The sequence below is a fragment of the Micromesistius poutassou genome (genome assembly GCF_964030765.1).
Source record: "Micromesistius poutassou genome assembly, chromosome: 16".
NCBI lineage: Eukaryota > Metazoa > Chordata > Actinopteri > Gadiformes > Gadidae > Micromesistius > Micromesistius poutassou.
The window spans coordinates 1936354-1949158 of record NC_140286.1 but is presented as its reverse complement, the minus strand read 5'-3'; the positions used below and the strand labels follow the sequence as shown (position 1 = coordinate 1949158).

General features: G+C 45.4%; 1 protein-coding gene across 1 annotated transcript; it reads left to right on the top strand.

Moving 5' to 3' along the window:
* The first annotated feature begins 557 nt into the window (after positions 1-557).
* copb2 (COPI coat complex subunit beta 2) lies at positions 558-12668 on the top strand. The gene is made up of 22 exons (XM_084480986.1): positions 558-672; positions 1153-1290; positions 1715-1801; positions 2003-2129; positions 2553-2701; positions 3093-3239; positions 3365-3464; positions 3744-3886; positions 4411-4610; positions 4845-4955; positions 5066-5154; positions 5605-5711; positions 6366-6509; positions 6839-6969; positions 7945-8152; positions 8501-8611; positions 8969-9183; positions 9854-9992; positions 10563-10700; positions 11062-11139; positions 11519-11695; positions 12188-12668. Exons 1-22 carry the CDS (start codon positions 670-672, stop codon positions 12281-12283), a joined length of 2838 nt encoding a protein of 945 aa, XP_084337112.1. The 5' UTR covers positions 558-669; the 3' UTR covers positions 12284-12668.
* The last annotated feature ends 137 nt before the right edge of the window (positions 12669-12805 follow it).

Here is a 12805-nt window from a genome sequence, read left to right as displayed (position 1 = left end):
AATTGTACAAGCACGCGTGGAGATACACTTAGTAGGGCATTCGATAAATGCGTTGCCTGGAGCGTTCTGACCCCTTGGACTATTGTGACTTTATGAATGGGTGGGCGTGGCCTCCGTGATGCACTCTGATTAGCTAAGCATGGTGCTGAGCTCCCGCCTCCTGGATATCCGTATGTGTACTCGGTGCTGGTCCCTTGTGGCTATGTGTCAGTATTACACTTGTTTTCGTGCCCTTGGTCTCTGGGCTTCTCAGACACCTGGCCTGCTAATGTCACAAGAATTGATACGTGTATGAATGGCTCTCTACACATGAACGGATGCCTCCCTAGTCGCCAAGGACATGTCTGGCCTGATGCATGCTAGAATATGCTACAATGCTAAAATACGCTACAAAACTATGGGCAACAGAACAATAATCAGACATTTCAAATTGAACTTCAGACCCACTGCTTTATTACCCCTCGGCCCTCCTGACGCGGTCCAGACCAGCTCCGCCGCTCTCGTCTCACGTCACCGCCTCAGTGCCGAAGTCTCGCGAGATTGTGACTAAGGAGGAAGTTCCACGTCAGTATCAGTGCTGCCGTGTCCACTGGGTCGCGTTATCGGGACGTGTATCTTAAATATCCTCTATACATATTCATCGTATTACCGACAACGCGGGGATAGAAGATGGTAAGATTTGTGTGTCTTTCTTTTGTTTTTTCCCCACCACCAGTGTCTGATTCGTCAGATACTATCACCGTATAGCCTTTAATCATTGTAAGCCTAGCAGCTAGCTAGGTAGTGTTAGCGCGTTACAAGTTGGGACAGATGCGACTGTAATGCAATCTATATATTTGTATTTATCTTTAGCTGAAAATCCGCTGATGGTATCTTTTAGACGACGAGTACATCTATTGAATACACAAGGCGAGCTAGCGTTGAGCTCGCTATTGTCAAGCCAGCCAGCTCGTAGGATGATGTTTGACAGCAGCAGCAGGACAGACCTTATGTCTGACCCAGCGCCATCATCATCATCAGCCCAGGGTTTCACTAGTTAGCGTTTCACTAACTTGCATCCCACTTGCCCAGCTAGACGAACATCCGTGGTTTATGTAGAACAAAATGATGGATGGATCATGTATCATGTGCCTCCCGTGTGTGTGGTTTCAGCCTCTGAGGCTGGACATCAAGAGGAGGCTCACGGCCAGGTCGGACCGAGTCAAGAGTGTGGACCTCCATCCCACCGAGCCATGGATGCTGGCCAGCCTGTACAACGGCAGTGTCTGCGTGTGGAACCACGAAACACAGGTACGGTCGGACACACAACACGGTGGCTTTTTTCATAACTGTGTAACTGTGCACATCCGAGTGCTTGGGTTGTAATTGATGAAAGCCCAAAGAACCACACCATATGTTTTTGTACATCGTCAAACTGTTATGAGTATGCATTACATCTGTGGCCGTTTCGTACAGCTGTCTTTTAAGGGTGATATCTCGCTCTAGCTCTTCGTTCAATGTTGTTGTTCCAAACTAGACAAAACAATAGTTTTCCCCTTTTGATAATATAGTTAAAATAAATTGTTGGTTACAAACTGTTTAGGCTCTCTTGCATGTTGTTTCACTAAATCCTACATTGTTCTAATGAAATAAAATGCATCATTATAACCTTTTATTATTAAAGTATTCCTTACTATTTTAAGAAACGTTGCACTTTTTTACCTTCTGTTTTTAGACGCTAGTGAAGACATTTGAGGTGTGTGACCTCCCTGTAAGAGCGTCCAAGTTTGTGGCCAGGAAGAACTGGGTCATCACCGGAGCGGTAAGTTATTATCTTATTACAATGAAAGCCTAAAACTAAATACTTCAGTGTATTTTTCTTTGTTTCCACAGTGAATAACATGTCACTGCCTTCACCAATTGCATGTTAATATTAGGATATTATCTTAGTTTTATCCTGTCTTTCCTCTGTCTTTTCAGTATTGTCTATATAAATTTCCTTTCTCTCTCCCGTCTCCTGCAGGACGACATGCAGATCCGTGTGTTCAACTACAACACCTTAGAGCGCGTCCACATGTTTGAAGCCCACTCGGACTACATTCGCTGCATCGCCGTGCACCCTACCCAGCCATACATCCTCACCAGCAGTGGTACGTGGAAATCTCATCCCTCTCTTTGTTGACCCCGGTCTGAGTAATTGACACTCATAGCCCCTTTGTAGTGCCAACATTTTTTTTTTTTTGAGGGGGGGGGGGTGGAGAGAATTTGCTTAAGCCTTAAGGGATGGTTTCCCCTGATATTGAAGCAGCACTGCTGTAACAAAACTAATAATGCATTTAAATGGTAAATGGTAAACATAAACATGTCCAAGTTTTTCCCCTTTTGCCATCCAATCTACTATTGTTTAACCTCACTTAATATTTTATATATACGGCTCCGCTTTATACTTTATACTTTATACCCACAAATACAAAATGGCATGTTCATTGGAAGAAGCCAAATTTACTCAGTGTTCTGGTTTAGAGTTGGATACAAACACACTTATCTGTAATAATGTGTGATTGTGTGTGCAGATGACATGCTGATCAAGCTGTGGGACTGGGACAAGAAGTGGTCGTGCAGCCAGGTGTTTGAGGGCCACACTCACTACGTCATGCAGATCGTCATCAACCCCAAAGACAACAACCAGTTTGCCAGCGCATCTCTGGACCGGACCATTAAGGTACGAACTGGTCTAAACCCAGTGTCCTTTGTTGAGATCAATTGTGTGTGTGTGTTTTTTTTTTAGTAACGTGGCCTTCCCTTTCTAGTATTATTGCTGTTACCTTTACATTGGGATTAACACACCATTATTATACCATGTCATTTATGGATTATGCAGTATTACGATCTAAAAGTGATCACAAATAAAAAGTCACCTGTGTTTAATCGTATTGAATACAAGCCTTATTAAAGTATGAATCTCAACCAATAGCTACTGAACCTTTCTGGGGGGGCAAGGGGCAGAGGGAAAAAAATCAAACTATAAGCTCCCAGTTTCCCTTTTAGATTCACCCCCATCGAACATAAAACGGCACCAAAAATGTAAATGGCCCCCTGTGATGTCTTACCAGGTGTGGCAGCTCGGCTCCTCCTCGCCCAACTTCACCCTGGAGGGCCACGAGAAAGGCGTGAACTGCATCGACTACTACAGCGGAGGGGACAAGCCCTACCTCATATCAGGGGCCGACGACCGGCTGGTCAAGATCTGGGACTACCAGGTAGGAACAACCGCGCCCTGTACCGACAAGGGTTTGAGGGGAATCCTAATGTCAATAACATTTACAATAACATATCCTATCTGTTTATAATGCCATAATAACAGTTCTCCCTTTCTGTTTTCCAGAACAAGACGTGCGTCCAGACCCTGGAGGGTCATGCCCAGAACGTCTCCTGCGTCAGCTTCCATCCAGAGTTGCCCATCATCATCACAGGGTCTGAAGATGGTGAGACACTCACAAACACTCTCTCTCTCTCTCTCTCTCTCTCTCTCTCTCTCTCTCTCTCTCTCTCTCTCTCTCTCTCTCTCTCTCTCTCTCTCTCTCTCTCTCTCTCTCTCTCTCTCTCTCTCTCTCTCTGATTCTCTGTCTGGCTCACACACACTATAAAAATGACTTGAATATTTGTCCTATAAGTTTGGCCCAAAATGCAACTCCTCTCCCTCCTCCCAAGTTATGTCTTTTATGTCTTCTAACTCTAACCCTGATTTCCTCTGCCGTGTCCAGGTACGGTGAGAATCTGGCACTCCAGCACCTACCGGCTAGAGAGCACCCTGAACTACGGCATGGAGCGGGTGTGGTGTGTGTGTGGCCTCAGGGGCTCCAACAACGTGGCCCTGGGCTACGACGAGGGCAGCATCATCATCAAGGTGTGACCCGAGTGAAGAGCAGCGCTCACCCCGAAATATGTCGTTTGACTGATGACTTCATCATCAGTCATATTGACTCCCCGTTTCTTAGTGTGAGATCTGGAGAAAAAGGCTAGACTTTTATTATGAGAGTAGCATTCAGGTTGAGAGGTTATCCTGTCTACTGCACTTAGGGATGATATGAGTGTGTGTCCTTTACCTCAATGGAGAGGAACCAGCCTTCAGGCTTTGAATGCTCTAAAGCAGTTTTTCTATTGAGTTCATTTTTTTTTAATAATTAAAATTGCATTCCACTGCATTCTGTCTCCTATTTAAAGCGATGAAAAATAACAATATGTAGCCACTACTCAAAGGGTACTTGATCCATACATCCTTTTATGATTGCAAAAAATATATACCAATAATATTTCTGTAAGCGAAAAACACAGTTGTAGAAAAGAGTACTGTAACCGCATCTGAGTCTCTGCTGCAATATGTCACGTATGTCTGGCCTCACCCCCCCAACGTCTGTCCACACTGCTTAGCTGGGTCGCGAGGAGCCGGCCATGTCCATGGACGCCAATGGCAAGATCATCTGGGCCAAGCACAGCGAGGTGCAGCAGGCCAACCTGAAGGCCATGGTGGACACGGAGATCAAGGACGGAGAGAGGCTGCCCCTGGCCGTCAAAGACATGGGCAGCTGTGAGATCTACCCCCAGACCATCCAGCACAACCCCAACGGAAGGTAAACACACACATACACACAGACAGACAGACAGACAGACACTTATGATGATGACTACAACGTTCCAGATATAGTTTGTCGTATTTGTCATAAAGCAATACACTTATCTCTAAAACACATTATTCAGTTTTGTTACTACAGCAACCTACACACCTACACACATGCACAGCCTCAATTACCTTTGTTATGTATGTGTGTGTGTGTGTGTGTGTGTGCGCTGTACCCGTGCTTCAGGTTCGTGGTGGTGTGTGGCGATGGGGAGTACATCATCTACACGGCGATGGCCCTGAGGAACAAGAGCTTCGGCTCGGCACAGGAGTTTGTGTGGGCGCACGACTCTTCCGAGTAAGTACCTGAGAAGATGACATGACTTTCTCCTTCGTGTACATGCCCTTTCATCACAGCGATGTAGTGTAAATACAATGTTCAACGTTCTTTGTTCTTTTGTTTTATAGATATGCCATCCGAGAAAGCAACAGCATCGTCAAAATCTTCAAGAATTTCAAGGAGAAGAAATCTTTCAAGCCAGACTTTGGCGCCGAAGGTAATCTTAATGGATATATATATTTATATATTTAGTGTATGCTACACGTGAACCTCCTAAGATGGCGCAATTTGATTGGTTCGCTATCTCAGGGTATTGGGCAATATCCCATGATTGAGATCTCAAACTCAGGATATGGTTTTCATCACAAGACGGTCGTCTCGTCACGCTAATAAAAACAAATAAACCGCTATTAAAAACAAATAATACCCGTTAAAAAGTGTTATGTTCTTTATTTTTGTTCACGTTTATTCACGTGTAGTATATACTAAAACAATTATTCACCTCAGGCTCCGTGAATATTGGGGAATAGCCCCCCTCAACCGTAATTGTTAAATATTATTCCTGGTGATAAATGATTCCTGGTGCCAAAATGTGGGTTGCCGTTCTTCCACATGTTGGCTGCCTGTGCTGATGTGTAAACATGGGCATGGTTCATTTCCCCTGCAGGCATCTATGGAGGCTTCCTCCTCGGGGTGCGGTCGGTGAACGGCCTGGCCTTCTACGACTGGGAGAACACGGAGCTCATCCGGCGCATCGAGATCCAGCCCAAACACGTAAGACTTCTCCTTTTTCGAGTCATATGGGAAAATACTTCCACTAGTTTTATGGTGCGTTCCAGGCAACCCGTAACCCGTAGTTTTCACAACCTTCTACCCGTGAAAGTGCCCCTGGAGCGGCGGTCAAACCCGCGACTCACTACCCGGTGAACTCGTACCAGATCGACGTACTCCCAGTTCCACCTCGTAACTTACAGGCTAAAAAGTGGCCCAGCATTAGTTTAGTATGCAAGCTTTTCACTCAATGATTTGCCAAAGTGATTGAGGCATAACCCGTTATATGATTGATTGATTGATTGATTGATTGATTGATTGATTGATTGACTTTATTAATCCCCAAGAGGAAATTCATTTGCCACCAGCCACCACACACACACACAACAACATACATCAACAGGACAGTACTGAGATGAAGACAGGGCACAGTACAACACACACTACAACAGCAATAAAATAGGTTTGCACCATACATAGGCACTGGAAGAACACAACAATCACAGCAATATCACCAGCATAAATTACAACAACCAACATCATAAGTCATAAAAAAAAATATCTATTTATTAGACTATAAATCTGTCTCTCTCTCTGTGCCTGTGTTCCATGTCTCTCTCTCTCCCTCTCTCTCTCTCTGGACCCTGGTCGGTGCAGATCTTCTGGTCCGACTCTGGGGAGCTGGTGTGCATTGCTACAGAGGAGTCTTTCTTCATCCTGCGCTACATGGCCGACAAGGTCGCCGCCTCCCAGGAGTCCAACGAGGGGGTCACAGAGGACGGCATTGAGGACGCCTTTGAGGTCTGTGTGTGTGTGTGTTTTTAGTTTATGTAAATAGCACTGTGTATGGTCAATGTATTGGAGGTTTAACCTGTGCTGTCTACCCTTCCACTGCAGTCAACCCTTTTGTTCAAAGCTATCTATACCTTCTCAGTGCAGAAATTACTTTTGTTAAAAAAAATGTTATAATCTGAGGGATATAACCGCTCTATGCATTGGGGAAAAAAAGTCTATTAACTAAATGTTCTAATATGTATGTAAATATTTAATACCAGTAAAGATGATCTTATCTTTCCCTTTTATCCATAGCTGGCCATTGTAACCGTTGATTGGTCTCCTTTTTCCTGCAGGTCCAAGGAGAAATCCAGGAGATAGTGAAGACAGGACTGTGGGTGGGAGACTGCTTCATCTACACCAGCTCTGTCAACAGACTCAACTACTTCGTAGGAGGAGAGATTGTCACTATTGCTCACCTGGACAGGTACAGATACTCTTTAAACTAAATCAAAAGGCGCAATGGTAAAGACTGTACTTAAGTTATAGACTGCGGTAGTATGCGGAGTATGGCTATATATTGTACATGGCGCGGGATGCATAGTTCTGTATCAATAATATTATTGTTGGATTATAAAGAGTAAGGCTTTCTGCGTTGCAGCTTTGATGGATAGAAGCCAGAGAAGTCTAATTATTTGGACCCAAGTCAAACATTAACATTCTCAACATCAACAATGGAGCAGCCTGGCCTAAACAGTCAGCTCTGTCAACGTCCTTCTTTATAAAGCGCCTCCGCCTGCAGTGAGCTGCTCTCTGCCTGTGTTCTCATGTGAGGCTGACCTGCTCATATGTATTGAACGACCGATAGGCCTGGGCAATAAAGCAATAAATGATCGTATCGTGTACTGGACCACCGAATCCTGCAGCTGGGTTTGTTACACAAACACGGTTCCATACTTATTTACAATATTTGAGTGTTTTTTCATTGTTGCATCGACATTGGAGTATTTATCAATGAAGAACAGTGGAAGGTCATATTAAGTGTTAAACAGAAGTGTTTAAATACAGCATGGTAATTCCTAGTCTTTTTAGGTCATTCAAATTATCAATAGCTATCGATATCGATCAATATTATCAAGTTATATCGTGATATGTCTTTCAGCCATATCGCGTATATCGGCATCGATTTTTTTTTTCTGATTATTTTTTTTAGAATTTTTATCTTTTTCCCGGCATGATTTACCAACAGTTCAATAAATGTTCATTTTTTTAAATTGAGACTTGGAACATTTGTTATCATCATTGCGTCATTTTTATGACGTGAATCGAGGGAGCAAAAGCAGTATCGGCTCCAAATATCGGAGAAAGAAAATCGGTATCGGCGTATCGGTCATCGGCTAAGGCTGATGAAAAAAAAATCCATATGGGTCGATCCCTACTTTGACCTACCCCTCCGTGGCAGGACCATGTACCTCCTGGGCTACATCCCCAAGGACGACCGGCTCTACCTGGGGGACAAGGAGCTGAACATCGTCAGCTACTCCCTGCTGGTGTCCGTGCTGGAGTACCAGACGGCCGTGATGAGGAGGGACTTCGGCATGGCCGACAAGGTGCTGCCCACCATCCCCAAGGAGCAGAGGACCCGTGTGGCCCACTTCCTGGAGAAACAGGTGGGCAAGAAATCAGAGTGGATATTTGGTTTAGGGGCATAGAGAGTGGTATTGTTATGTTATAATCAATTACAGTTTATTCAATAGTTGATATACTCTCATATACAGCACACTTGTGTGTGTGTATGTATGTATGTGTATGTATATATACATATATATATATATATATATATATATATATACACACACACACACACACACACACACACACACACACACACACACACACACACACACACACACACACACACTTGGATATCCAAACTGAAGAATGTGTTCTGTTCAAAAAGAGCCACTAAACTATGACTGAATCAAAGTCTAAAAGTGTGTGTGTGCGTGTGTGTGCAGGGCTTCAAGCAGCAGGCCCTAGCCGTGTCCACGGACCCAGAGCACCGCTTTGAGCTGGCCCTGAACCTGGGGGAGCTGAAGATGGCCTACCAGCTGGCCGTGGAGGCCGAGGTAAACGCAACCGCTGGGAGGGGGGAACTCCAGACATTCACAAGTACTTTAATCCTATTCAGTAGAACAGAACAGCTGATTTATATTTACCATTTACCGACTCCCTGAAAACAGTAACCGTAGGATGTGAGTTTTGATGGTGAGATTACCTTTCAACCACCAACCACAAATGTAGCCAACTTCAACCAAAACAAGTTTAAACAACACAACACTATCTCCTTCACAAGAGCAAGTCTCGTAAAAGGCGCCCGGTCGTCATGGGGAAATGGGTCGTCGTGGGGAAATGGGTCGCCATGGCACCACTTGACAAACGCCCATCCCCCACCCCCCCCCCGTCTCTCCCCCATTGTGCCACAGGCGGAGCAGAAGTGGAAGCAGTTGGCGGAGCTGGCCATCAGCAAGTGCCAGTTCGGGCTGGCCCAGGAGTGCCTCCACCACGCCCAGGACTACGGCGGGCTGCTGCTGCTGGCCACGGCCTCGGGCAACGCCACCATGGTGAGCAAGCTGGCCGAGGGAGCGGAGAAGGACGGGAAGAACAACGTGGCCTTCATGACCTACTTCCTGCAGGGGAAGTGAGTACACTGGAGGGGGAGGGGGAGGGGGGAGGGGGGAGGGAGAGGGAGGGAGAGGGAGAGGGAGAGGGAGGGAGGGAGGGAGGGAGGGAGGGAGGGAGGGAGCTATAGGAGTTGTTCCTTACCTCCCCCTAAATATTATGATGCTGATCTAAAGTACCCCCCCCCCCCCACACACACACACACACACACACACACACACACACACACACACACACACACACACACACACACACACACACACACACACACACACACACACACACACACACACACACACACACAACCTCCGTTTTTTGAGCCACCTCTTCTCTACCACATTCCTGTACGAGTCACCGTGGTAACCGCACAGAGAGGTTGATGGGAGCAAAACTTGTTGCACACAAGGGATGTAAAAATATGATGTAAAATTCATTCTAAGTAGGACTACATTCAACATTTGTTAAACTCAGCACCATATTTTCATTTTTGCATATACAATCAACCATTACCATTTGACGTCACCGTTGTGTAGTCCATTCTTTTCCTTGTTGTTCTCGTAGCCGTGGGAACCACACACCCCTACCCCTAAAGTCCATCCATGTACCCCTGGTTGGGGGTGGGGGGGGTCACTGTTGTTATTGGACCAGAGTTCTCCGTTCCCATTTCTGACTTTGTTTCCCCCTCCAAGGCTGGACCAGTGTCTGGAGCTGCTGATCAGAACCAACAGGCTGCCCGAGGCGGCCTTCCTGGCCCGCACCTACCTGCCCAGCCAGGTGTCCCGGGTGGTGAAGCTGTGGAGGGAGAACCTGGCCAAGGTCAACCAGAAGGTCTGTCCCTCAATCAGCACAGTCCACTACTACAAGTCCTCAGGCCAGTGGCTGGACAGATCTCTTCTGTTTCTACTGATTTCAATCAGCCCTGGGCGGTATGGCTGAAAGACGTATCACGATATAACTTGATCGTATTGATCGATATCGATAACTATTGATCATTTTAATGACCTATAAAAGACTAGGAATTACCATGCGGGATTTAAACACGTCTGTTTAACACTTTATGACCTTCCACTGTTCTTCATTGATAAATACTCCAATGTCGATACAACAATGAAAAACACTCAAATATTGTAAATAAGTATGGAACCGTGTTTGTGTAACAAACACAGCTGCTAGATTCGGTGGTCCAGTTTCTTATCGATATATATTGAACATGTTTTATATTGATATTGATATTGATCAAAGGTCTATCATATTACGATAATTAATTGTTTTATTGCCCAGGCCTAATTTCAATATACCATGTTGTGATGTGTGGGTTTGAAAATGTATTTTGAACGTATTCAACGTTCATGTTCAACTACATGTACTCACCATTGCGCCTTTGCTTTGGTTTGAAAGGCTGCCGAGTCGCTGGCGGACCCCACAGAGTACGAGAACCTGTTCCCTGGTCTGAGGGAGTCGTTCGGGGCGGAGCACTTCCTCCGAGAGACCTGCCTGGGGACCTCCCGGCCCGCCACCGACTACCCCCTGGTCACGGTCAGTTAAGGGAGGCTCTGGGATTTTAATTGTATCTCCTTCATTCGTCTTGTTGTCATTTTAATGAGTGGCATTTCTTTAGGTGTGTTTTCCACCCTCACATATTGAAACCTCAGAATCAGAATCAAGTTCATTTTCGCCAATTTTCCACAGAGTAAAAACAAGGAATATGACTCGGTAAAAAATAGCTGTCTAGTCTTGTCAGGGACCTAATACATAAGTCATAATAATTAAATAAAAGGATAGGGCATACATGATGATATCTATGACAAAAAAGACAAATAAAATACCAATACATTTGAGACGTTCGATGAACGGTGCAGTAGAAGAAGTCAAACCTTGTGTCTTGTGTACCTTTCAGCCCAATGAAGACCGAAACCTTCTAGAAGAGGCCAAGGGATATGAGCCCACTGGGGTGTACCCTACCCCTGCTACACCGGTGAGACCCCCTCGTCCCGCCGTGCCCTTCTAAAGACCCTGATGTATTCACTTACGCCGCGTCCACACTGTACACGTCCGTCGACGGCTCTCATCGACTTTGCCCGGGGCGCTCTCGAAATGCATTGTGGGTCCCGTCCGTTCCGTCGGCTCCGTTGCCTTGCGTCAAAAAGTTGGGAAATGTGCCACTTTTCAGGCAGCGACGGATCCGTCGGCCAATCAGATCGCGTCCCCTCGACGCGACGTGTACAGTGTGAACGCGGCGTTACTCTACACAGAATTGGACATCAATAAAGGACCAATCACAGATTGATAATCAGGAATTGACTAATAGTCAGTGTTTACGCTTCACACTACTGCTCTGTCACCCTGGTCTGCAGTCAGAAGACGGTGACCAGTCCACCCCAGTTGCTGGAATGATGGCGTCCATGATGGCGGCGGTCTCGGCTCCCGTGGCCGCGGCCGTGTCGGCCATGACGCCCTCGCAGCCATCAGCCACGTCCGTGGAGACTCCCGAGGAAGAGGAGGAGGCCCTGCACTCGTCACAGAAAGATAAGGTAGAGTCGCCCCTTTCTCTCTCTCTCTATGAACCGTCAAGGGTCAAAGCAAGGGTCTTATCTCGTTGTGGAAACACCATTGATGGTATTTGAGCTGAGTGCATGTTTGTCTGTTGCTATGTATTGTTGTAGCTCTCCTGTCTAACCCATGGTGGTTTGTATGAATGGTTATATGTTTGAATGGATATACTGTTGTTATCTGTTGCTGTGTGTATTCTTTAATATCTTTTTTACGTTTTACTTTTTACGTGCCAAGCTTAACATCTTCCCAAAGGACTACAGTTGAAAATTAGCCTGCTGGCTAACACTGGGACATTTACAGAAATGTACATGAATGTGCACTGTCCTTTAAATAAATAAATAAATAAATGAAATGAAGTGGTCCCTAAACTGTTGTCAACTGTAAACATATGCACGGTTTCCTGAAGTGTGGCACCCAGAAGTCGTTTGTGTTTACATGTTTCTTACGCTACTCCTCTCCTCTCCTCCCAGTCTCTGGACGATCTGGACGTGGACCTGGACAACATGGAGCTGGATGACATTGACACCACAGACGTCAACCTCGACGACGACTTCTTAGACGACTAGGAGACCTTCCTCCAGCCCCCAGCGATCCCTAACCCCCCCCCCCCCCCCCACAAAGTTTATTTAAAGAATCAAGAGAGACCAAACTCCCTCCCCCTGCCACAGCCACAAGATTTGTTAAGGTTATTTGTTTTGTTTTGTTACTTGAAATGTATTCCGTTGTCATGCCCAACCACTGTCTAAACATTTGTGAAGGTTTTTAGTTTTTTTTTCGTAGAAGGAATTAATTGCTACTTATACCTTATTTCAGAATAACATTTTGTACTCCATACATTTCTTGCTGTCATTAACGAGCCTTTGCATTAAGTTCTGTATTGACTCTCTTGTGGCCTATGGTTGTACATCATGTATCAGTTGGTCGAATAAACGGCAAATTGTTGTAAATATTCATATTTTGTCTTCATGTTTCGATTTTTTCTACTTGCATTATAATGGGAGTATATTCATATGAAGGTTTTATGGGCAACCAGACTTTGAAAACATATGCTAAATTTGGAAGTCGAGGCAGTTCTGGACGAAATGATG